Here is a 27,259-nt window from a genome sequence, read left to right on the forward strand (position 1 = left end):
GACTCGATGACCTTCAAGTCCCAACCAGCTACCAGATTTTGCGATCTTTCCACTTACTTGTTCTTCCATTCCCTTGTTCACTGGCTTCATATTGTCCACTTCTTGTACTAACAGTAACACTGTACAACCGTCCAGGGACTAACTTAACAAATACACACTCGTTTTCAGCCTTGGGAATGCTTTTGGTTTGAATGAAGTTGTTTTTGTTTTTAATGGTGACTTCATAGTGATCAAAATCTCCAGTAGCATGTAGCCAGGATACCTTTAAATAGTCACTCCTGGCTGAGTTGCTAACGCTGACTCCCTGGACCTTGTCAGGCACTGAAAAAGAGAACAGAGAAGTACTAAAGATATAGTGATTCTAAGTGAGTAATTGATCACAGATGACAACCTGAAACAGTAAAGGTAAGTGAGTAGATTTTTATTGTGGGCATTGAAAACAAAAGTTTTAGACCTTCAGATCACACGTTTCCAGAGGGGAAAGACTGTTACACTACACAATGTGTCTGGCCTACACAAAATGTCAGGTACAAGACTGAACATTAAAAATGATAACTGATGATTAATATGAATTGATGGTGATGTTAATAATTCTAACATACCTGTTGACTCAAGATGTAATAAAAAGTTACAAAGAAGAATACAAATAATCCAAAAGAAAAATGGAAGAAGACGAAACACATAATTAATACATGAAGAGATGTCTAACATCGCTGGTGATCAAATCAAGACCATGGCAAAATACCCTATAATTTTATGGCAAAATTTAAAAACCCAATAGGACTAAGGATGAGAGAGGATCCTCAACCACAGGAGAGTGGATGAATGAACTGGTATATATACACACTGAAATTATATAACAGTCATAACTAATTACTTTCTAACTCAAAATGTAAAAATATGGATTTTTGTGCCTTTAACATCAAAACACAAAATATAAGTGAATGTTATCAATATAATATAAGTCCCAAGAGATTACATACTGCATAAAATAACCTTTTATTTTATTTTTTTTTAATTTTGAGAGAGAGAGAGAGAGAGCATGAGCAAAGGAGGGGCAGAGAGAGAAGGAGAGAGAGAATCCTAAGCAGGCTCTGCCCTGTCAGCGCAGAGTCCCATTCGGGGTTCAATCCCACAAGCCGTGAAATCAAGACATGAGCTGAGATCAAGAGTTGGATGCTTAACTGACTGCGCCACCAAGGTAGCCCTAAAATAACCTTTTTAAAAATAATGTTAGGGGCGCCTTGGTGGCTCAGTCGGTTAAGTGTCCGACTTCGGCTCAGGTCATGATCTCGCAGTTTCTGAGTTCGAGCCCCCTGTCGGGTTCTGTGCTGACAGCTCAGAGCCTGGAGCCTGCTTTGGATTCTGTGTCTCCCTCTCTCTCTGCCCCTCCCCTGCTTATGCTCTGTCTCTCTCTGTCTCAAAAATAAATAAAACATTAAAAAAAATAATGTGAGATCCAAAGTGTTTTAACCCATAATTTTAGGACTACATAAATAAAACTGTGCAAAATGAAAGGCAAGAAGACAGATGAAAATGGGAGTTAAGATGATGGGCTACCTTTGGATGAATCAGTGAGGCGGGAACCATATGACTTGATATAGGTTATTGTCAAGGTTCTAGCTTTTATTATAGGTAGTGGTTTCTTGTGTGTATTACATTATTAAAAATGACTAATTAAATACCTGAATTAAATTAGAAGCCTAAAAAATAAATAAAAGTGACAAAACATGGTTTCCTGAACCAAGAATTAAGATTAATCCAATTTTGTGCACCTGAGGTTACCCCCAATAAATATACAAAGAAACAATGTGTACTTGTGGTTTTCTCTCAACCAGTCTATCAATTGATCAATCAATTGGACAAAGCCTGTGTCTAAACCTTCTCTTCCACTTTCCTTTGAAGCACGAAATGACCCAGAAATTTCAATATTTTGGCTTCTAAGCCACATTTTCCATGATGTTTCTCACACCTACCGTTGCATTTTATTATATTTTGTTGGCATATGTGTAGTGGTTAGTTTTTGTATTAGAATATATCTCTCTGCAAAAAAAATAAATTAAAAAAAAAAAGAATATATCTCACTGCAGATATGGAGCCAGGACAGGTATGCTTTCTTCAAGATATTTACCCAAACCGATTACAGTGTACCTAGAATTTATTCATCATAGAATAAAGGAAAATAAATTTGGAAGTTTTTATGCACATGGGCTAAGTAAAAAAAGTTAATGACCCAGGCAATTTATTGAAGACAAAGCAACTATTACAGGAAGAAAAACCAGGTTGCACGCCATGCTAAGTCAATAAGGGGCTTTCCAGGTGGAATTGGAGGTAATCTGTGAGACTTGCCTTGCTGCACGATGAGATGATGTGATGCAGAATTAGAAATATTGATATTTTTACCCAAAATGTAGAACAAAAGCATTAGAAAAGGAAAAGGGCTTTGACACAATCAGCCAAAATCAACAAGACAGCAACTCAGATGTGACTCTATGTTAAACTGATTTGTTGGGGGGCAATGGCTTGCCTTGATTGACTCATTGCATCAAATCCAAGTTCATGCTGGCTTAAAGAGTCAAGCAGGTGCTTTGAATAAAGGGTCACTTTTTTTTTTTTTTTTTTTTTTTTTTGCATTTAAAAACAATCTGAGCAAAAGGCTTGCAGTATGAAGATCAGATGGATAGGAAACATTCATGAGTTGACAGAGAGGGGAAGCAAGGGTTAGTAGTTGGATGATACATCCTTTAACTCTGGTGATTTTTAGGCTCCAAGCTGATCAACATAAGACACTGACATAAGGCTGCTTCATAAATGGAAATCTACTTTTCACATCTCAGTCATTATTGTGATTTTATCACTATAATTAGGCTTTAAATCGTTCGACGGTAGGGCATAGCTCTTTATATCCCCAACCAGGGCTTTCAGGGATAGCACTATGTAATGGAAATAGCGCTGGAGCTAGGTTGAACTTGATTACTGGTTAGCAATGTGACTTTCCCTCCTGGACTTTATCACCAAATGAGATGGGATTAGATCAATCTACGGACACTTTCAATGTTAGCATCCTGTAGCAATGTAAATCAGTGGTTCTTAACCTTTTTGAGGTCACAGAAACTTCGAAAATCACACACTCGCTCCTCAAAGAAATACACATACTTTTCCTATCTGCAACGATTTCATAGACAGTTTCAGAGGTTATGACATTCCTAACCTCTACCCATGGGGCACTAAAAACTAGCTAGAGCTAAGTGATTTCTGATTGTTAACTTATTGAACATTTATTGAGTGTCTATGAGGCTCCAGACCCTTTGCTAGGTAACAATTGATGAAATCAATTGTCCTGATCCTTGTGCAAAAAATGAATTTTTTTTTCATAGTTTTAGATTTTTGTAAGGTCTTTGAGTCCAGAAGATGACTGGCTAATTCTTGCGTTCAGCAACAGCAATAAAATTATAAGTTCTTATATAAGCCAGGTTTTGAAAAAAAACATGCAAAAAAAGATATGGTTCCAGACATAAAGGCAATCACAGACGGAGAGATGCAAAACACTGCAATGAGTGCTAAATTTCTCCTAGAAAGAATTAATAAGAACTGAGAGGGACACATGGCACAGCATGATGGAGTTAAGTGGACAGAGGAGCAAGGGAGGAGAACCATTGTAACTTTAAGTAGTAATGCTCTATGTTCATGCTGTTGGCAAGAAAAGCAAAATAAAGATATACCAGTGAAAACTTTTGTGAGAGGTCAATAGCAGATCCTAGCAAAGGCTAATGTATCAAAAGTGATTTTGAAATTTTCGATTTCGGTGAATGTGAATACACTTTGGTTTTGGAAACCTGACAAATTCATTTTTTTTTTTTTACAGTATATTCTTCTAATTTCTTTTTTGTTATTATTTTTTCCAGTTTTATTGAGAAATAACTGATATATATTACTGTATAAATTTAAGGCATATAACATGATGGTTTCATTTATAAATACTATGAAACGATTACCACAGTTGGTTCAGCTAACATCCAATCTCTCCTACAGATACAATAAAAAGAAAAGAAAGAAGAAAAGAAAAAAGGAGAAAAATTTTCTCCTTATGATGAAAACTCTTATGATTTAATCTCTTAACAATTTTCCTATAGATCATACAGTAGTCACAGTCATTCATGGGGTACTTTACATCACTGGTACTTATTTACTTTATAACTGGAAGTTTGTACCTTTGGGCCATCTTCCTCTAATTCTCCCTTCCCCCACCGTCTGCCCCTGTTAAGCGTAAGTCTGATCCCTTTTTTTCTGAGTTTGTTTTTGCTTTAGTTTTAGATTCTACATATAAGTTAGGTCATAGAGTATTTGTCTTTCTCTTTCTGACTTATTTCACTTAGCACAATGCTTTCAAGGTCCATCCATGTTGCTGCAAATGGTAGGATTTCTTCATTTTTATGGCTGAACACTATTCCATTGTATAGATATACCACAACTTCTTTATCCATTCATCCACTGATGGACACTTAGATTGTTTCCATGTTTTGGCTACTGTATATAATGCTGCTCTGAACACAAGGGTGCAGATACCTTTTTGAGCTAGTGATTTTGTTTCCTTTGGATATATTCCCCCAAGAGGAATGGTTGGATCATGTGGTCGTTCTTAAATTTTGAGGATCTTCCATACTGTTTTCCATTGTAGCTGTTATCAATTTATACTCCCAACAGTGCACAAGGGATCCCTTTTCTCCATGTCCATGACTGCATTTATCTATTGTCTTTTGATGATGGCCAGAGGTAATATTGCATTGTGGCTTTAATTTGCATCTCCCTGGTGACTAGTGATGTTGACCATCTTTTCATGTATATGTTGGCCTTTGTATATCTTTCTTGGAGAAATGACTGTTCAGGTCCTTTGCCCATTTTTAAATAGAGTTATTTACTTTTTTGCTATTGAGTTGTATAAGTTATTTCTATTTTGAATATTAATGATGACTTTGATATTAACCCCTTATCAGATATGGTTTGCAAATATTTTTTCCCATTCCATAGGTTGTTTTTTCACTTTGTTGATGGCTTCTTTTGCTGTGCAGAATCTTTTAGCTTGACGTAGTCCCACTTGTTCATTTTTTATTTTGTTGCTTGTGCTTTTTATGTCATATGCAAAAAATCACCACCAAGACCCATGTCAAAAAGCTTTCTTCTTATGTTTTCTTCTAGGAGTTTTATATTTTAAGGTTTTACATTTAAGTCTTTCATACATTTTGAGTTAATTTTTGTCTGTGGTGTAGGATATGGGTCCAGTTTCATTCTTTTACACGTGCATATCCAATTATCTCTGTATGTTTATTAAAGAGACTGTCTTTTCTACATTGAATATTCTTGACTCTCTTGCCAAAAACCCCTGACATTTTTAAATGAAACAAGTTTTTAAAATTTTTTAATGTTTGTTTTTATTTTTGAGGGGGGGGGGCAAGCAGGGGAGGGGCAGAGAGAGAAGGAGACACAGAATCCGAAGTGGGCTCTACTGAGCTGTCAGCAAAGAGCCTGACACTGGGCTTGAATTCACAAACCAAGACGTCATGACCTGAGCTGAAGTTGGGCACTTAACCAACTGAGCCATCCTGGTGTTCCAAAACCCTGGCATTTTTAAATGCAAATATCAACCCATAGCTTAGCAGGAAAGATCTGACAAAATATTAATGTCAACCTTAAGCAGAAATCTCAGATGTAACCCCCCCAAAAGCATAAGTACGTGGGGAAAATGGTAGCTGTCTAAATTTAGTTCTTTCCATCACATCGAAGACCTGGCATTCATTGCTTTTGCTAAGATTGTGCTCCTGGTCCTGGGACTATGAAAGTTCACATCTTCACCTTGTGTGAAAAAGAGTGAACAGTAGACGTTGACCAAATAGGCATTTCAGAAATGCCTTCAGAAATAGGCATTTCAGGACAGATAACTTTGTAGGCTCTGGAGCCATTCAGAACTGGGGTTAAATACAGAAAGGCACTGGCTGTTTCACAAGTTAAACAGTGGAGCAAGTAGGTTATTTAACCTTTCTGAAGCTTGATTTCCTGATCTGTAAAGTGGGAATACTAACAACGACCTCAATCAGGAATTTGCAAGAATTAAGTTAGTTAACATAGCCAGTGTCTAGCAACCGAAAAGTACTCCCAGAAAACACTTGTTACTATATTTGCATATAATACGAATTCTAGCCACAAATGTAGGGTTCATCTTACTTTAAAGGAAACATCTGCTCACATAAGGAATTTCCAGGGTCAAAATTTGAAGACTCTGTCACAATTCTGTGATCTCAAAAAGCCTTTAATCCGATCATTACAGAACGGTTGCAGATCTGATGCCCTGAGCCACACATAGCCAGGCAGTTCTCACAGAGCCTGGATCTCCGTATGTATAGCCTTACCTGTTCGCTCCTGGCTGAAGGAATGGTTTTCATACTTGCCACTCCTTGTAGTTATGGTCACATTGTAGAGGCGGCCTGGAGTAAGGGAGCTGAAGGAACATTCGCTGACAGACTTGGCAATGATGAGGGACTGAATTACCCTGCTGCCATGAGAGAGGGTCACCACATAGTTATCTACATCTCCGGGAGCCGGCAGCCAGGAGATGCTCAGGTAGTCGTTCCGACCAGAATTGTTCACCGTCACTCCACTCACACTGGATGGGACTGGGGTTTAAAAAGTGGGGGAGAAAATTTCAAAAGAAAGCACAGTCAAAAGTCTGGAGTCATCTACGACAGCCAGCAAAATACAGTGTGGACTCAGGAGATCTCAACTGATTACCTAAGAGGTCAAAGATGTGTGGGCATTTCACTTTAGCTTCTGGAAGCTAAGTGTTCTTATATCAGCAAGGCTAGCCCAAATAAAAATGCAAGGAGGTCTTTTGGGTGCCTTATAAATATATGGATGCCACTACTGTATTTTTATGGTGTTGTTTGTAAGGTATTTTAAGTGGAGGCATTTTTAGGTGAATATGTCAGGAGGTTCACTCTGTAGGAAAAGGAAAAAACATTAAAAATCCAAACTGCTGAATCCAATCAGCTCAAACCAAACCCATCAATAAGCAAAGATGTTTGAAGGGAAAGGTGAAGGTTGCCATAACTTTTCTAAAGAGCTTAGACTTTGGGATAGTTTGGATTTTCTTGTGATGAAATTATTTATTCCTGGGGAGTCTAATAACTAACACGACCAAAGGGGTTGCATCTTCCCTTTATAAAGCATTTCCTGCCCTCTAGTGGCAAGAAATAAACCTAAAAGCGCATCCTGAAAGCAACAAATCAGGAGGTTGACCCGCCTGTGGGCAGAAAAGCTATTGTGGTGATAACGGCCATCATCATTTGCTTATTTTATTTGGGGCTTAGTGCTGCAAACATTTATTGAGGACCTACTATTTGCCACATACACAAAAATAGAAAAGATGTGGATGCCTTCAAGGAGCTTCTTCGCTAGACACAGTATGCAAATTAATCATTGTGATATCGAGTGGTAATTGTACATGTATCAGAAATAAGTGTACAGTAAACAGTATTGCCAGTAGTGAATATCAGAATAAAATCCTGTAGTGTATACAAACTGCACTACTGTTTTCATCATTGGTTCACTACTTTAGCTAAACATTTTCGTATAATTGTCACTAGCAGTACATCATGGACAATGGACAGGGTCTAGCTAAATGACCTCTGAGAATCCTTCTAATCTAATGTGCTCTGACTTTGTGACTTAAGCCCCAAAATTGTCTTTACACGTGCAAGCACTTGTCCATCACCAAAAATTATACATAGCACCGTATCGAACAACTTTGCTAATGCTGTTCCATGTATATGAACATTTCCTGTGCATAAAGTTGAACTTTTTAGCCACATTTATATACTGATGTCTTCCTCCCTCCCTCCCCCCCTCCCTTCCTTCATCCCTCCTTCCTTCCCCTCTTTCTTAACCTTAATGTAACAATCTGTACATCCCCTGGTTGCTCTCAAAAGAATTATGCTTGATTTTTAAAACTGCTAGAAATATTTGCAAGTACTGGCATTTTATTAGAAAAGATATAATTATCAGATGTCTTGTCAAAAATGTAAATTCATGTTTATGAAAAACAGATATGAAATTTGTTTTTCCTTTAGAAAAAATTTTCTCAGGTTAGAATTAGATTTGTTAAGCATATCCGATATCTTGCATTTTAAATATTGTTTTTAAGAATTTTTTTTAAGTTTATTTAGTTATTTTGAGAGACAGCAAGTGTGAGCAGGAGAGGGACAGAAAGACATGGAGAGAAAGAATCAGAAGCAGGCTGCATGCGCTGTCAGCACGGAGCCCAACGTGGGGCTCGATCTCACGAACTGTGAGATCGTGACTTGAGCTGAAATCAACGGCCTGCCGCTTAACTGACTAAGCCACTCAGGCACCCCTGAATTTTAAATATTTTGCCACCTTATCTAGGCTGAAGGTGTATTTATGTGTTTCAACTCTGTGGAAATAGAAGTGAAAGAGAAAACCTTTCAAAACCTTTCAATTATTTCAGCACTGACAGATCTTTCAGCAATTTGAGTAGATGGTAATGACTATCCAGGCTTTAGCCACTGAATTTTTTATAATCTACCATATACAAAATTTACTAATCTAGGAAAATTTCAAAATCTCCAGTCATTGTGTTTCTATAGTGGTATCCCATATTCCCCCTTTCCCATGATAACGTCTGCACTCTTAATGTGTTTGAATAAAATAATTCATGCTTATATTTATTCACATTTTGCCCTTTCCTCAAAACATTGTGATCATTCTTCACAGAATTTTTTTGTCTTGGTTTTGCATACTTCTGTTAAATACAGTGGGTGAAATACTGATATCTCTGCTACAATTGAAATTTAGGCATAAAAACAACTATAGGCCCCACTTATTCCAAGTGGTATAAGGCGCCAAACTGTTTTAGTATATCACAGTAAGTCAGAAAGCCCTTAAGGTATTTTAAAATGGGAATTAACTTATGTGGCAGAATCTGACTAGTTGTGCTTCTCTTTCCTCTTGGACACAGAACTAGAAGTTATGTCCCGGCATTCCCCGCATGACATGTAGCCATATAGTTGTGTTCCCACCAGTGGAATGTGGGGGGAAGTGACGTATCTACTTCCAGGTCCGATCATCTTCCCCTGCCTGGAACCTCTATTCTCTGGAGAAATGGACAGAGTTCTGAGGACCTAGAGGAAGGAAGAGCCACAGATGGTAGGAGCCTGGATCCCTGAACTACTGCTTGGGAAAGAACCAACCAATAGAGCTATCTAATCAGGAACCCCCACATTGCACAGTTGTGTAAGCAGGAAATAAGTCAGTCTGATCTGACTAACATGACTGCAACTCACTGGGAAATGGGTGCACCCTCTCCTCAACCCTTACCTCAGCTTTCTTAATTCTCCTTCCCTCCTCCAGTAGGGCTAAATTGGGGTATATTACTAGGGATGGATTAGAAAATGGAGGTTTTGAGACATAAGTTAATTGCAGAGCTACAACCGGATTCTAGGTCTCCTGATTCCCAAGCTAAGTTTTTCAGTCCCCTACCCCCAATTATGCTACACCAATGGTTGGTGCCAAGAAGTACTGAAAGAGGAGAAAGAAGGTATCAGGAAGAAGGACGTGGGTAGTAACAACATCAGCTACCACAGAAGGAGAAAATGAGAAAAACGGTACGTATCAGTGAATTTCTTCCAAAATGAGGAAATACCTTTTCAATGACTTAGTTGCTTTTCTGGGAGAGTTAATGAAGTTAATGTTCTTTGGGTTCATTAAGTAGATGAGATTCATGATTTTTAGAAAAGGGACCTATCGATGATGCCTACAGCTGATACTCAGATGTAGGCATCAGAGATCTAGAAGAAGCAGCCTGAAATCCAACTTATGATCATATAAAATTAAGTAGGTAAAGTCACTGACCTGATTCTGAGTTCATTAGTAATTATCAAAGCTTCTACTGAATGCATTTAATTTTTTTCTTTCTAAGAAATGGGAACATAAGTTGTATATTGTCTATTTATATTCTTTCTTGGTATTGTGCAGAAAATTGTATCTCCTTCTTTGGTGCCAACCCTGTCTGACGCACATGACCACATAGCTCTTTGCCCTATTTGACTGTGATCTCTTCAAGGTCAGGGAACATTGTTTAGTATTAACAGTATTAATATAGTATTAAGCACTTGTTTAATGCTGCTTATGAAAATATATGTGATTTGGGAATTTTATTAACTCAACTTTGAACCACAGACATTAGAGATCATTTCCTTTCTATGTCTTGAAAGAATATGAAAGGGAGTGGAATTTACTTTTTTAAAAGAAGTTTCATTACTTGTCTTCATCTTAACTGGGCCATGAACATTAAGGAAATCATCAACTGAATGTGGGGATAAGCCTCGGCATCAAATGACTATTATGTTGCGGCAAAGGTTTTTATGACACATTTATGGGAGATTTTAGAAAATTAGGAATTCATTCTCATTTACCCTCACCCACCCCGCAATTTCCATTCCTAGAAGAGTAACATGAGTTACCCCGCAATTTCCATTCCTAGAAGAGTAACTCCTAGAGTTCTAAGAGTTACTAAGGAGTTCTAAGAGTTACTCCTAGAAGAGTAACCACCTTCCGGATGGTTGGTATTGAAACTTGGCTTTTGGGAGAGTCAAAAATGGATCTGTTTTCAGGATGTTTAAAAAAATCCTAGAATATACTCTTGAGTTGCCATGGGCTCCTCTTACCTGTCCTTCCCTCCACCACCACTTGTCGGGATGAGATTCCTCCGCTTACTGTTGTTACAACCACAGAGTAGAGACTGCCTGATTTGAGGGAGTGGAAGCTGTATCTGCTGGTCTCACTGGAGACACTTTCGTTTTTGATGACCACGTTTTCATGGATCAGTAAGACTTGGTAGAACTCTATGTCTCCCAGTGCCTGGGTCCAGTTAGTAAACAGACTGCTGGTTGTCCCTTGGTTGGCCACATACAAGCCAGTCACTTGGGCAGGCACTAAACCACAGTAGAGAAGAAGAAAAAAAAGAAAAGCAAAACAGATGACATTTAATCACCCTAAGGAAGTGTAACAAAGTGAGTCAAAAATGGAGACAGTCTTGAAGATGCTAAAAATATATCTACATTTTTTTTTGCTATAGACTCTCAGCTCTATTTCCTGTGGCATATGGCAAACTACTCCCATACAGAAGCTGTTTATATGGAAAATCAAAATTACCTCAGATCCAAGGATGAGATGAAGCATACCTATTAAGTAGTTCCGATTTTACATGTTCAGTAATGAAAGAATTTTATTTTTGAATATTGCTTACTTTATGTGATTTCATCTGTCCTTACCTCATGAGAACTGAGTGCTACATTAGCTACCTGAGCTGATGGTTGTTATGGGGTGGTAGTGGGAAATCCCTTCAACCTGATGATTAGGTTGTAGTTTAAAACCGGTTAATTCCTTACTGGAGCATTCTCAAGAGGACAATTATTACTATACGTGAAAATGTTACAATAGTATAAATTACATTATCTTATAATAATGGTAATTAACAATGATAACCATAACTAGTAGTGGGAACTATTAGTTCCTGCTTTGTGCCAGTTATGGACTCTATAGTTTTTAGATATTATTTGATACTCATTCGAAACTCTACATTTGATTTCATTTGATTCTCTTTACTGATGAGGAAACCAAAGACAATTAAATATAAGTAACTTAGCCTATTATCACAGTGCTGATGAATAGTCATCCTGGAATCCAAAGCCTGATCTATCTAACCTGTGAGCCTGTGCCCTTCTCCTATTAACAACTATTGTGATTTCTAACCTACCCATTAAAAAATCTCTTACACAGATCTTAAAGCTGACTCTTGATCAACGTATTTGATTTTCTTTGTGCCTCTTCCCTGAATTTTGGTAATCAAAAGGATTGGAATCGTGGCACAACCCTTCTTAGAATTTGTTAACTCTTGGATTAAGATACAAATATATTCATTAAAAAAGATTATTGTAGTTGGGTCGGAAGATTCAATTCTCATTCTAAATTTCATATGGAAAGCAAAGGAACTAATATGCCAAATAATTTTGAAAAAGAAGAACAAAGTTGGAGGAGTAACATCGTCTGATTTCAAGACTTACTAGAAAGCTTCAGTAATGAAGGCAGTGTGATACTGGCAAAAAGTCAGAAACATAGATCGATGCAACAGAATTGGGAGTCCAGAAATAGACCAACACATATATAGTCAATTGATTTTTTTACAGAGATGTGAGGGCAATTCAGTGGAGGAAGAAGGGTCTTTTCAACAAATAGGACTGGAATTATTAGATGCCCACATGCAGAGACAAAAACTTTGGCCCAGATCTCACACACATATAAAAATGAACTCAGGATGGATTATGCACTTCAATTAAAAATGTAAAACTATAAAAACTCTAGGTGAAAATCTTTGTGACCCTGTACAAGGCAAGGATTTTTTAACATGACACCAAAAGTATGGTCCATGAAATAAAAAAAAACTGATAAATTGGATATCAAAATTAAAAACTTACATTCTGTAAAATACACTAATAAATTAATGAAAAGACAAGCCACAGACTGAGAGAAACCATTTCAATATACATTTATGACAAAAGGACTAATATCTGAATATATAAAGAATTCTCAAAATTAAGTGATAAAAAACAAACAACCCCATCAAAAAATGGACAAATATTTGAAAATATGTTCTTCCCCAAAGAAGATACATGAATGGTAAATAGGCATATGGAAAGATGCTCAAAACCATTAGGCATTAGAGAAAGGCAAGTTAAAATTGCATGATATACCTCTACACACTTATTGGAATGGCTAAAAAAACCCAAAAAACCAAAAAAAAAACCCACAAAACTTGCAAAACCAAGTGCTACTGAGATCATGGAGGAACTGGAAATCTCACATATTGTTGGTGGGGGTGTAAAATTTTACAACTGTTTGGAAAACAGTTTGGTAGTTTCTTCCAAAGTTAAACAATACACTTACCATAGGGTCCAGTAATGTGAATGTTGAGAATGATGGAAATGATCTTAAGACTCACAAAATGCCTTGGACTTCCAATTCTGGCAATATAGTGGGCTACGTACTGTGAAAATCCCCCCCAGTAAATACAACTATGTGTGTGGGATAAAATATAAATATATAAATGTATGAGTGCATTGTCAAGAATGTAAGGAACTCTCAGAGACCTAAAAGTGATAGAAAGGTAATTGGTTCACTGAACCATACTTTCATTTTGGTGGCATTTTTCAAACATAAATTGAAGCTTTGATACACGGATTTGCACGATCTATAGGATAGGAGGTAGGACTTTTCCAAACTGGGGAACCTCATAGGTGACCCTGCATAACACTGGGTCCTGAAAGGTTACATTCTAAGTGTAAGTGAAATAAATATTCCCTCTCTGCTCTCAGCCTCCTTGGCACTGGATGGAGAAGAAAACCATTTCTGCTGAGCATTCATAACCTCAAGATGGTTTCAGTGAGTTTGCAACCCAGATTCATTAATACCGGATGCTTGAAAAACCTCAAGTTGAAAATTCAAATTAAAATAGGTCTGGGTTGATAGCCACCCGTGCACCTCAAAGGATCAACTGAAAAGAAAATTCTTTCTAAAACCCATCTTCAAACAAGGCCTCAAAGAATTCTCACAAGGTTTCCAAGGTGTATGAGTTTAAGGACTCACAAACACTTAAGGAAGTAAAGCACCATAAGCAAAAGGCAGCAAACCCAAAAGACAACAGGATTGAACCCCTTAAGATTTCACCTATTATAATTATCAGACATAGAAGAAAGTAAAATAAAAATGGTTTATTTACTTATAACAACAAACGTGGATAATGGAAATATGACAAAAGAGCAGACGAGCACAAAAAAGATATGGAAAGAGAACTAAAGAGAATGTTTCAAAGTGAAGAACATACCAATTAAAATTTAAAATTCAGTGGATAAAGTTGAAAAAGATGAGACAGAGCTAAAGAAAAAAATTCATGAACTAAAAACAAAGGGCTGAGGAAATTATCCAGATTATAGCCAAGAGGGCAAGTATATAGAAAACATGAAAAAATATATATATATACATATACATGCATATGCATATATATTCTAGAATACCAGAGGGAGAACAGAGGTAGTATCAGAAGAGTTAATGGCTGAGAATTTCCAGGCATGAGGAAAGATACTAACCTACAAGTACACAAATTGTAATGATCTCAAGCAAGATACACAAATAGTAGTCTGTATCTAGGTTATTACTGTAAACAACAGAACACCAAAGGCAAAGAGTAAATCTTAAAAGCAGTCATAGTAAATAGATTACCCAGAGAGAGAGAGAGAGAAAAAAAAATTAGACTGACACCTGACTTTTCTACAGCAAGGATAAATGCCAGAAAGACTACAATAATATCTTCAATGTGCTGAGAGAAACTAGCTTTCAACACACAATTGCAACCTAGGGAAAATATCTTTCAAGATTGAGAGCTATGTTAAGACATATGCAGAAAAACAAAAGTTTGGAGAGTTAGTCCCTAAAACTCTAACTAAGGACATGTGAAGAACGTTTTCCAAAATGAAGGAAAGTAAGCCCAGACAGAAATTGTGACATACAGGAAGGAAAGATGAGAAGATAAGTGGTAATTGTTTAGAAGCAGGCTCCAGGCTCCAAGCTGTCAATACAGAGCCCGACATGGGGCTCGAACCCACAAACAGCGAGATCATCACCTGAGCCGAAGTCAGACGCTTAACTGACTCAACCACCCAGGCACCCCTTCATGTTCCTAACACCAATTCCTTTACTTGTGCTCTAAATCCCAGTATCTCTTGCTTATTCAAATAATAACTGCAGCAATTCTTCCTTACATCATCACCACTCTTTTCTCTTCTAGAACATTTCTGTCTACATAAAACATGGAATCTCTTCTATTCTTGAAAAAAAAATCCTTCTTTCAAACATACTTCCTCTTTCTGATGCTGCCCTATTTCTCTGCCTCTCCTTTGCAGCAAAACTCCTTGGAAGAGTTGTTCTCTGCTCTGTTTCAATTTCAAAATAAACCCGGGGCGCCTGGGTGGCTTAGTTGGTTGAGTGTCCGACTTCGGCTCAGGTCATGATCTCGCGGTCTGTGAGTTCGAGCCCCGCGTCGGGCTCTGTGCTGACAGCTCAGAGCCTGGAGCCTGCTTCGGATTCTGTGTCTCCCTCTCTCTCTGTCCCTCCCCCGCTCATGCTCTGTCTCTCATTGTCTGTCAAAAATAAATAAACATTAAGAAAAATTTAAAGAAATAAACAAACAAAATAAACCCAAAGTAAAACAAACAAACGAACACTAAGAGTTGAAATTAATATAATAAACAACAAACAATAGAAAAAATTAATAAAACAATGGCCAGTACATAATAGGCACTTAATGAACACTTGTAAACTGAATGTTAAACAATTTAGCACACAGTAAAACTTTTATAGAGAATATTACCTGTTCTTCCTTTAGTCGAAGATGAATTTTTTAAGTCTCCACTAATACTGGTGACTGTAGCTATGTATTTTCGTCCAGGCACCAGGTCAGTAAAAGTGAATTCTTTGGCATCTTTGGGGAGTGACTTGTGGATGAGTAAGAGGTCTCTGTCAGCTAGTGAAATGATGTATTTCTCCCATTCTGCTATGGGCGTCTGCCACATGACACCCAGTGAGGTTTCGTTGGCATGTTTGACACGAAGCTGGAGGACAGCCAGGGGCGCTGAGGAAAAGGCAATGAGACTGTGTCAATGTTTTGATTCTGAAACACTAGAAGGAGGGGTGCCTGGTAGCTCAGTCAGTTGAGCGTTGGACTTTAGCTCAGGTCACGATCTCACAGTTTGTGGGTTTGAGCCCTGCATCAGGCTTTGCACTGGGAGCCTTATTTGTATTCTCTGTCTCCCTCTCCCTCAGCCCCTCCCTCACTAATGCTCACTCTCTGTCTCTCAAAAATAAACATTAAAAGAAGAAGAAGAAGAAGAAGAAGAAGAAGAAGGAGGAGGAGGAGAGGAGGAGGAAGAAAAGAAACACTAGAGTATTTCCTAGAGAGCTGTTCCCTTCCAACTATAGGAGTGTTCCAGTTCAGCATTTCTTTTCTGAATGTGTATGAGCTCTCAGGGAAAGAAGAAGAAGAAAAAAAAAAAAGCTAATCCTTGTTCTTGTTGTTGTTGTTTAAGATTTTATTTTTAAGTAATCTCTATACCCAATGTGGGGTCAAACTCACAACCCTGAGATCAAGAATTGCATGCTTTTCCCACTGAGCCAGCAGGCACTCCAAACTTTGTTTATATAATGTATCCAGAAAGGAGGATTCAAAAGAATACTATTGGAAGGTGCTTTTCTGGATCATTTATTTTTGACCACATATTACCTTGAGTATTTATTTCTTCACATGAACCCTATGATACAAAAATATTTAATTCAATCTTGTCATCCACAAACCCACAGAGAAAGTTCCATGTTTGAGTATTTAGGTGAAGTTAGGAGTATTTTTTACTCCGTTAGGTTGGAAAGACAAAGTGCTTCTTTCCTTCATTTCTGAGAAGGGGCCATTGATGTACCCATGAAAGCAAGAGTAATAATAGTACCTGATTAAGGGCTCCCATTATCCAAAGAATTGAAATTGTTTCTATTTCTTTAAAAAGTTTTATTATTACAATTTCTAGGATACCTCGTTAAGAATCAAGTACTGGTCCCACAAAACAACAGGGAAACAAAATTATGGAAGAACCATATTGATTTTTACATCAAAGAAATTTTCTATAATTCCATTCTAATTGAGTCCCTAAATCTGTATCTTCCTTCTTTAATACACTGAAACGAATTGGGTTGTTACAGCAAAGCCTACTTCGGCTTACCTTATTCACCCAGAGGTACAGTTTAAGAAAATTTTCCTGATAATTATGACAGTATGCTGAGAGGCCTTACTGTTTCACAGTATTCCAAGTTATTTTAGGTGAATGAGGTAAAATATCGGAGAGGACATAGACACTTGTTCTGTGAAATGCTAAAAGTAGCTTGGTTTAAGCTTATATAGGTCTTTGATCATTATTTAAGGGATATTAATATCTAAAAAATGAAGATATTACTGGAAGACCCCGTTGGCAAGCTAAGGAGGTGTCTTGGTCCTTTTCTTTGACATTCTTCTAAGAAGAACATTGAATCAATGCAGTTATTTACTTATCATCAGGCAAGACTAAGAGAGAAGATATTCAAATTTCATATCAAGTATGGACATTCCATATCATAGAAATGTTAAGCTTGGAAGGGCAATTCTCTTATTTGAAAGTTGAGGAAACACACTCAGAGGGGTTGTGACTTGCCCAAGGTGTTACAGTATAGTGGTGACAGCCAGAATACCAAAACCCATGTCTTGGGATTTTCATTCTCCTCTACCCTAAAATCCAAATATATCCCTCTTCACGTTAATAACCTTTCCTTGATACATGAAATTAGTCAACATTAGGTCAAGGCAAATTAGGTCAAGTAGAAAAATTGTCAGCTGTCCTCTTTTGTGGGAAGGATTCTCAGATTGTTTTCTTCCCATTCTTTTGGTGTTTAATATGGCTTTCTTTTTATAGAATAATGGACTTCCTACTGGAAGCGATTTTTAATGTTCTAATTTGACTAAATTAAACATTACCAAACCTAATTCAGTCTATAATAAGTCTATAATATCTCAAATTTAGGGAACACGGGGAGGCGGAGGAGGGATGATATTGACCACTATCTGTGTTACTTGGGAGAGGGACCAAGTTAAGGTTCCAACAGTCATTACCACGTTGGTATTTCCTTACCTGTCCTGCCATAGCAACGCTTAGAATTCTTCAGATTTCCACTCTCAACAGTGACTTCTACCTCATACTGTCTTCCTGGTATGAGCCCCAAGTCATCTATGACATAGTGTGTTTCCTCCTTTCCCACGGTGATGTTGAGCAGCACCACAGAATCATTGAAGAGCAGGATACGATACTGCTCCCAGTCTCCAGCAGGGGGCGACCAGCTCACTAGTAGGGACCTTATCGAACCATTGCTGTTTGCTTCCAGGTTCCCAACTTTCTCTGGAACTAAACGGTGAAATGATGTCAAAAAGGAGATTCTAAAAACCAAAAGTAAGGATACTCATTCACTTTTCATGGGAAAAAGTAGATAAGAGACCTGATTGTTGCAATTCAAAATATTTCTATCCCCTTCTAATGTTTGTGGATTGCAAGCGAGTATTCTTTCCTAATTTTGGAGGCATTTGACACTCAAGAAATGAACGCTAAAATCATCTTAGTAATATACCAGTAATGCAATTTTCTGTCACACTGTTAATAACCTAGATATAGGAGCGCTGTGTTTTCTTGATTGCACGCCAGCCCTAGGGACAATATTGGTGTTGCTTCTAATGATGTTGACATTGATGGATGTGGTTGGTGTCTTTTGGTAGAGACACTGCATGTTGTGGTCATGAAACATTCTTTTCCAAAAACAAGATTAATCTTCTTGCAATATAGCTCTGGTCTAATTATTCCTTTGTTTAAAAACATGTAAGGTCTCTCCATTAATTACAGAATAAAACACCAAGTCCTGGGTGTGGCATTCATAGCTTTCCAAGATCAGACCCCATAACCTCTGACCACTCCCTGGAGCCACCCTCCCTGCTTCCCCACTCTCCCAAATGCTGGCCTCCAATTGCATGTTCTGGAGACCTGTTAGTATCCTAGGCTCTTCTGCCTTCCTGCCTTTGCTTATGTTATTCCTTCAACCTCGAATGCCCTTTCCTCTTTTCCCTCTTCACATTTTTTAGGTCCCAGTTAAAAACCATTTCCTCTGAGAAGTCTTTACTGCTCTTCTGAACAAGAATTTTGTTCTCTTGTTTTTCTGACCATAAGGCTCTTAGTTGGAATCTCTAACAGCACAGAGAATGGACTCTTGACTTAAACACTCCGGTTTAAATTCTAACCCCACCATTTACTGTCTGGACCCCACCAATTCATCTGTCTGAATTATCTGTAAAATGATAGTAACAGAACCTCTCTCATGGTTTTGTAGGGAGAACTTGATGAAATAACGGCGTAAAGTGTTTAGCTAGTGACTGATACATGGAAATATCAATGCAATTACTATTATTAAAATGTACTCTTTTATTTTTGTGTGTGTGTATTCTATATTTGTCTGATCAGAATGAAACTTCCTTAAAAGCAAGGGTTGGCAAAGTAAATATTTCAGGATTTGCAGGCCGCGTATGGTCTCTGTCTCATATTTGTCTTTCTTTTTCCTTTTAAAAAAAACTTTTAAATATGTAAAAACCACTCTTAGCTTGGGGCTAAGCCAAGACCTATACCAGTATAGGTCACAGGCCATATTTGGCCAAAGGGTATAGTTTGCTGAACCCTGACATTTTAACAACTTCCCAAACTCACCGCACAGAAATTTACACATAGGAGGCACTGGATAAATGTTTGGTTGCATAAGTTAATAAAATAATTTATGGAAAACATGACTAAGTGCTAACTGGCCCTCACTATAAGAGTTGATCAGAAACGTCTTATTCATTAGTATCAATGCTAATGCATCTACGCTACTTAAGTGCTATGACATGAAATAGCACAGGACAGAGCCAGTTAGGCACATCATTCAGGAACCATTCCAAACACATTTGCTTAAATAACTCAGAGGAATGCAGTTAACCCTCTGCTTTCCTCCATATATGGGGCCCTGGCCCGTAGGCACCCTCAGTCACATAGACCATATTTCCCAAATCGTGAACTTATTTTGCCCTGATGAATGGATCTAAGATGGATCAGACAATGATTTGGACAACCAAGGAATATTCTGGAGCCCTACACTCACCTGTTCTGCCCACTACCATCTTCTGAGCAGACAATTCACCGGAGACACAGCTGATAGTAACTTGGTAAAGTCTTCCAGGGGTTAAGTCTTTGAATTGAGTTTCAGTAACCCAGGGTCCTAGTGTTCTGGATTCTTTGATAGTCCCTTTGTGAAACAGGGTAATGTTGTAGGAATCCACATTTCCAGAAGGTCTTTGCCACTTGACTTTTAGAGAGGTCAAAGTGCCATCATTTGTCACCTTCAGATTTGAGACTTCCATGGGGGCTAAATAAGAAGAAAGGAAAAGACACTTTAACTCAGGATATTGGACCAGTCCTATGGCCAAATTTTGACCTATACTTTAATCCCTACAAGCCGCACTCCCTGCTCAGAAGAAAACAACAATTTCACTAGCAAAAATAATACTGCAAAATCAAAGAAAGGGTGTCTGGCTGTTGGAAAGAGCACAAAGATTGGAGTCAGGAGCCTGGATTCTGGCTCAGACGTGGCCATTAGTCAGCTGGGCAACCCTGGACAGCTCTGTGTATCTCACTGAGCCTAGGGATCTTCACTGGCAAATGACGTCTTAGAATGCTCAAAGAAGTCTGTCATCTGCCTAATTTCTTCCCATATTTATGTATTTAATAATAGCAAGTACATAATAAATAGATTGGTCAACTCATCGGCCATCACAAAATTTTGTGTGCTGAAAATATGCTATCTTTCATATAAAATCATGATAAAGTTAAAGCTCAAGAGTTGTGTCATTATTTCATCAAAGGAAAATGATTACAAAAGAGAAACACTTTGGTGAATACTTTTTCTACCTCTTGGCTATGTCGTAATTTTGGGCTTCACTAATAACAAAACAAAAATGTTTCATTTTAAAAATGGGCACATCACACTGATTTTGCATAAGCCAGTGATAAGTATAATTTGCTCTTGATATACATTAATAACTCTTAAGATATATGGCACTTTTAAAAAAAGATTTTATTTAAAAAAATTTTTTAACGTTTATTTATTTTGAGAGAAAGAGATAGAGAGCAAGCAGGGGAGGGGCAGAGAGAGGGAGACAGAGAATCCCAAGCAGGCCATGCATGGTTGGCACAGAGCCCGATGCGCGGTTTGAACTCATGAACCACGAGATCATGACCTGAGCCAAAATCGAGTCAGATAATTAACCAACTGAGCCACCTGGGCACACCTAAAGATTTTATTTTTAAGCAATCTCGTACCCAATGTGGGGCTCACCCTCCCAACCCTGAGATCAAGAGTTACATGCTCCACCAACTGGGCCAGCCAAGGCTGGCCCAAGATATATGGTACATATTTGTTGGGAATGTTTATACATCTTTTGAGGTGTGATATGAAGGGTATGCAAATGTACAAGTGCCCCCAGATATCTTTCTCACCAATCTCTTGTAGTTCCAAGAACTCTCCCCATTAGAATAATTTCTAAGTCACTACATACTTAAAAGTTTCTCTTAAAAGTAGATAGTTTCTCAAGAGAGGGAATAACTTATCAAAAGAAGGAATTTATTAGACCCACCAGAAGCATTAGAATCCATTAGAATGTAAGCTCCAAAGGGCAAAGACTTTGGCCTTGTTAGACACTATTATATCCACAATGCCTAGCATATAGTTTACACTCGATAGATACTGAAAAAATGAATGAATAGAATGAATGTGTACATGAAATATTCGTTAAAACTTAGCACAGATTGGGGCACCTCGATGGCTCAGTTGGTTGAGCGTCTGACTTCGGCTCAGGTCATGGTCTCACAGTTTGTGAGTTTGAGTCCCATGTCGGGCTCTGTGTTGACAGCTCAGAGCCTGGAGCCTGCTTTGGATTCTGTGTCTCCCTCTCTCTCTGCCCCTCCCTGCTCTCACTCTGTCTCTATTTCTCTCAAAAATAAATAAAACATTTAAAAAATTTAAAAAACAAAACCACTTAGCAAAGATTAGTTTATCTGGCTATGTTAGGCTGTGAGTATAGCTCCTGTAGCCTTGGGTCTCAGGGCATGTTTTATTGGATACTGGGTTTAAGAAATGGCTGTTTCACAGGAGCAGGTCTTTGTATAGCACTGAGAAAGGTAATCTTGGCTCATTGTGAGTGATGTCACAGGGCAGAGGATGCTTATTTAAGAGAAGGAAGTAGGAATCCTTACCAAAGAGAATAGAATACTAAAAAGACAAGCTAAGACTATATCAGCGGTTAACTCTGTACTTGAGAATGTTGCCGAGGGCTCATCTAAAATTTAGAATAAAAGGGAATCTCTCTTTCTCTGAGTAGAAAAGTGGGTACATCTTAAGGGCCTTCTGTAACATAAGAGTTTCAATTTGTCCCATATTGCCATTATTCAAATAATTTAATAATCCTTGGTTATTAAACATTTCCTTGATTTGAGCTTTATTCTTGTTCAGCTGGTTAGTGGAACTTACTCGTCCTGGCCAGTGCCCATCTGTAGTTTTGCAGCCCTGCAGCCTCAGTCACAATGGTCAGGTTATAGAGGTGGCCAGGTGTCAGTCCGTGGAAAGTATGAGAAGTAGCATGTCTGTCCACAACACTGCCATGAACTAGGGTCTCTTTATCCATGAGCGTCAGCTGGTATCTTTCCACATTCCCAGAACCATGGGACCAGGAAATCAAGAGAGAATTGGTTTTGGCTGAAATACTGATATCTTTCACCGGAGATGGCACTAGAGACATAAAATGCATTGCCAAAGGGTCATTGATAATTTCCTTAAAGACATAGACACATTTAATTCAAAATGACACATTTATGTATGCTTCTCTGTACATCTAATTTGTATAATAAGTAATGAAAACAGCACTCTTGAAATTTCACTGGAGCCTGGATTAATGCTCTTTTCAAAGTCCGCGCCTAAAGTCACATCATAGTTTACCCACTTAACAGGTATGAAGGTAATTTTTGCCAATGAACTATGATATGGCATAGCAGCAAAGGGAAAAGAAAGGGAAGAACTATGCAAGACCAAAAACAGAAATACAGCAAGAAAGCAGGAGAGAAAACGAGAGGACAGGGCATGGTGAGAAGGATGGTACTTCATGGAAGGAGGTGGAGTGTGTCATTGACATCGGGACGTGTGGGGGCAAGTAAAAACTCGTTCCGGGCGTCGGAATATTTAGGAAACGTCATGAGTTGATGTTCTGAAAAGAATTTACAAAGGATGAAAACACTTAAAAAATAAGTTTTATTACAAACTGAGAACCTGAGGCAGAAAATGCTGTTGCCTAAGATTTGAGTTAGAAAGGCCATTAGGAAACGCCTACTTAAGTCTGGAGAAAATTCCAGTCCCAGAGAAGTTCCAGGACTTGTTCAGAATCAACCAGCAAGCTAGCAGCACAGCCACATCTCCTTATTTTCAGTCTAGTCTACCCACTGCACAGCACAGCATTTGTTTGTCTGTCTGTCTGTCTACTTATCTACCTATCGTCTTTTGTCTGGGGGGCGTTCTTACTTTTATCTCTTCAATTTACTGTATTAAATACTCGACTATTTATAAACGGTCTTACCTGTTGATCCATTGGTATAAACTGTAAGGGAACGTTTCTCTCCAGAAACAGCTGTGATGGCAATATTGTATTTATTACCAGCAGTGAGGTTAAAAAATGTATGTTCGTTCCGGGAAGTACTTTCTTCAATTTGGGTCTCCTGTATCTTGTGGCTATTGTCAAATAACTCCAACTCATAGCGGGTGACTTTTCCAGAAGAAGGAGTCCACCAAACATGCAGACTGGTTGAAGTAGTCTTCTCTTTATTGACTTCAAACTTAGCAGGAGGTAAAGGATCTGCAAGGCAAAAACCCGCAAAGGTGACATGGCTTAAAGACTTGTGCAAATACATGTTAGCTTGCTGTAACACAGATTCATTTTCCTTAAAGACTCTGAGAATCTGCTGCCCATGAAACAAATTGGCATTTTGCTCCACTTTCACACTTACCATTTCATTGAAAAAAAGAAACCCACTTAGCTACTAGTCAGATACACTTCTTTTTCTGAATAAAACTTCTTTGTTAAGAAAGTTCTGAGCTTAGAATTCCATGAAAGGTTCTATGCTCTTTGGCTTGCAAGTTTTGCACTTTCCACACACTGACAAACATCCAGGCTATGCCTGGAGAAATACCAAAAATCTTAATAGAAAATACAGACATTAGGAAATAATTTTGAAATTTGTACTGAACTTTTTTTGGTTTGTTTGTTCGTTTACAATGTCAGTACGAAGCCTGATGCAGGACTCGAACTCAAAAACCATGAGATGATGACCTGAGCTGAAATCAAGAGTCGGATACTTAACCAACTGAGCCACCCAGGTGCCCCTGAACATTTTATTTTTTAGGTTGTGGATTTTGGGGGTTAAGTATACATAACGTTAGTTGTTTGTTTTTTTTTTTTTTTGAAGGTTATATACTTAGATAAAGAGAGAGAGAGAGCGCATGTGCAAGCAGGGGGAGGGCAGAGAGAGGGAGAGAGAGAATCCCAAGCAGGCTCTGCACTGGCAGCATGGAGCCTGGTGTGGGGCTCGACCTCACGAATCATGAGATCCTGACCTGAGCCGAAACCAAGAGTCGGAAGCTTAACTGACTGAGCCTCCCAGGTGGCACAACTTTGGATTGTTTTTAAATATCAGAAAACCGCAAACGATACAGACCTGATTATGAGCCTCGCCTAGGTTTGCTCATCAAAATGAATTCTCCCAACAGCTGGGATTCCTTACATTTTCTCAACTTGCATTCTAGGACATTTTGGAGCCGCTAAAGCCTCCAGAGAAGGTAGAGAGGGTTAGTCCTGCACCCAGCTGTTCACTTAGTTTCAACTCTCAAAACCATGGGTGAGTTTGAGGAGTCCCATATCCCATTTCCTGTGTATTGAATCTTCACTGTGGAACTTGAAGTAGGATGAGCCGCCTGTCCCTGCATCAGGAACTAAGTCAATAGTGTTTGGTGACCTGCCATTCTATGATGCAGTGGGACCATCTGAGAAATAAAGCTCTCCCTATTCTGAATGCAGGGAATAGCAACACTGAGAGACATTTACATATGAGCAATTTTCAGAAATCCAACCTGGTTCTTGATCTAGAAAGTCGGATCAAGATATTGGAGGCTAAAACTCAAAGCCAGGTCAGATGTTTTAGTGGCATGGCTATAGAGATCTGAGTTCTTCCCTACACTTGGCAAATTACATTTTACTCATGAAAACTCTGAAACTTTACTCTGAAACTTCAGATTCTAGAATCTTCTTAGAACAGTATATGTTTTAAGAAGGTGTTTGCTTGTGACTAACATTAATACAAATAGGAACAAGGTGATCTTAGTCTATATCAACAAGACATTTATGGCCAGCCAACTCAGAAGACTATCTATGGGTCACCTACAGATACCACACGTAAGCTAAATACAGCCTGTGGTCAATCTAATGTCTTTTCGTGTGTGTGTTTTATGCTGTGATTTATAGGACTACATCGTACTGCAAAAAAAAAAAAAAAAAAAAAAAAAAAAAACACAAGCCACCTAACATTTTATAATACGAGAACTAATAATAATATAAATGTCAGTTGACAAGGAAGCCAAGGCATCAGTAACCCAGAGAGCCCAAAGCGCAAGTTGTGTGGTTTACACCCAAGCACAGCAGAGGTTCACCCAAAGGGTGTAGGCTCTGTAGTCTGGCAGCCTGGACCTGAATCAGGTTCTCCTGAATTGTAGCTGTGTACTTCAGGCAATTCCTTAACCTCCCCGCGCCTTGCTGTTTCATCCGTGCAATGCTGATAATAATACTATCTTTTTGGCAAGATAGTTATGAAGATTTAAAAAATTTTTTTTAAGTTTATTTATTTATTTTGAGAGAGAGATAGTGTGACTGGGGAAGTGACAGAGAGAGGAAGAGAGAGAATCCCAGGCAGGTTCCATGCTGTCAGCACAGAGCCCAACATGGGGCGCAAACCCACTAAACCAGGAGATCATGACCTGAGCCGAAACCAAGAGTTGGACGCTTAACCGACTGAGCCACCCAGGTGCCCCTGTTTATGAAGATTAAATTGAGGGTTTTCTCTAGAGCACTCAGAACAGTGTCTGGCACATAGTAAGTATTCATTGTTAGCTGCTGTTACTATTTCTATAAACAGGAGATCTTGTCATGGAAGCAGGGAAATGCAGTGGCAGAGAATGTGGGCTTTGGAGTCCGACGGAACTTAGTTCAAATCCTCGGCTCCATCATGTATCAATCAGAAGATTTTGTACAAGTCACTTAATCCATCTAAATCTCTGCTTTCCCATCTGTCTGGGGATTATAATAATACCTACATTCTCGGATGTTTTGAGGTGTAAAGCAGGTTTTACCTGACACAGAATGGGCACTCAATATAAACTTACACTTGATCATAAAAAAAGTTTCCTCTGAATCACTGATAAAATGGAGGCAGAAGTAGAATACAATTTTTTAAAACTAAACTAACAGCCTTACTTGCCTTCTTCATATAAAAAACTTGATACAATCTTATCAGTTAATTCCCATGACCTAACTTTCTCACCATTAAGATAAAATAAAAAAATTCCCAAGACAATTCTAGTTTATAGGTTCTTGGAGAAAAACTGTAGCTTTTTTTCGCCCCCTGGCAATATTATTTAAATTTCCTATCCTACATAATGGTCTATAATTAAGGACATCTTAACAAAAAGAATGAACATAATTTCCGCTCACAGAAAGTTTTCTGTTGCCTGGCAAGAATAAGGTACTTCACTACCAGGAGATTCTAGTTCCCAATGAAACTCAAGAACAACCTTGTCATAGTTGAGATGACACATTTTTGCTGAAGAGGCATTTTAAGGACAAGGATGCGAGGGACAGCTGCTTTCCAGCGATAGCTCAAAGGAGATCAATACTGTCATCTGTCTCCAAGCCAGATGAAGGTTAAAGACAATAATGGTGTGATCAGTATCATCTAAACCACATATAATCTGCAAAATATAAGCTATAGAAATGAATTTTAAGGTTGCGTGCCTAGAGGGTGAAGTTCAGAAATGCAGGCTTTATCTAATCTCTCTGAGCCAGAAAACAAAACAGTCAATCCTTTGTACATCCGCTAGAACAAAGGAACAATGAGACTGGGAAGTGCCTGGGCTGCGAGAACCTGCACTGGAAACAAACACTTAAAACCCCATTTATACCGCGATAAAGTCCTGTGCTGGCACTTGTCCACTATTGCCCCAGATGCTGCAGAAGTTAAATAGTTTTCAGACTGCTTTTCAATCTAAGCCCGAGAAAAACTCTGCTGTATTAAAAAGAATTGTTTTTCAATATTTTATTAGAAACAAATTAAGATATTTCCAAAGGGGTGTTAATTTCATATATATATGCAAATGAATGTCACATATATACATATATATGAAT

At 38.3% G+C, this 27,259-nt stretch overlaps 1 protein-coding gene across 4 annotated transcripts in view; it reads right to left on the bottom strand.

Annotated features, from left to right (window-relative positions):
* The window catches only part of PTPRB (protein tyrosine phosphatase receptor type B), a 115,070-nt gene that overhangs the window by 47,675 nt on the left and 40,136 nt on the right, over positions 1 to 27,259 (bottom strand). For all 4 annotated transcript variants that reach the window (XM_045465405.1, XM_045465404.1, XM_045465406.1 and 1 more), the window contains 8 exons: positions 23,390 to 23,665; positions 22,294 to 22,551; positions 19,870 to 20,133; positions 17,829 to 18,098; positions 15,494 to 15,754; positions 10,737 to 11,003; positions 6,405 to 6,668; positions 58 to 321 (listed from right to left, as the gene is read on the bottom strand). In XM_045465405.1, the coding sequence (XP_045321361.1) occupies positions 58 to 321; positions 6,405 to 6,668; positions 10,737 to 11,003; positions 15,494 to 15,754; positions 17,829 to 18,098; positions 19,870 to 20,133; positions 22,294 to 22,551; positions 23,390 to 23,665 (2,124 nt within the window). The remainder of the gene's footprint in view (positions 1 to 57; positions 322 to 6,404; positions 6,669 to 10,736; positions 11,004 to 15,493; positions 15,755 to 17,828; positions 18,099 to 19,869; positions 20,134 to 22,293; positions 22,552 to 23,389; positions 23,666 to 27,259) is intronic.

Source organism: Leopardus geoffroyi, chromosome B4 (assembly GCF_018350155.1).
Source record: "Leopardus geoffroyi isolate Oge1 chromosome B4, O.geoffroyi_Oge1_pat1.0, whole genome shotgun sequence".
Lineage (NCBI taxonomy): Eukaryota > Metazoa > Chordata > Mammalia > Carnivora > Felidae > Leopardus > Leopardus geoffroyi.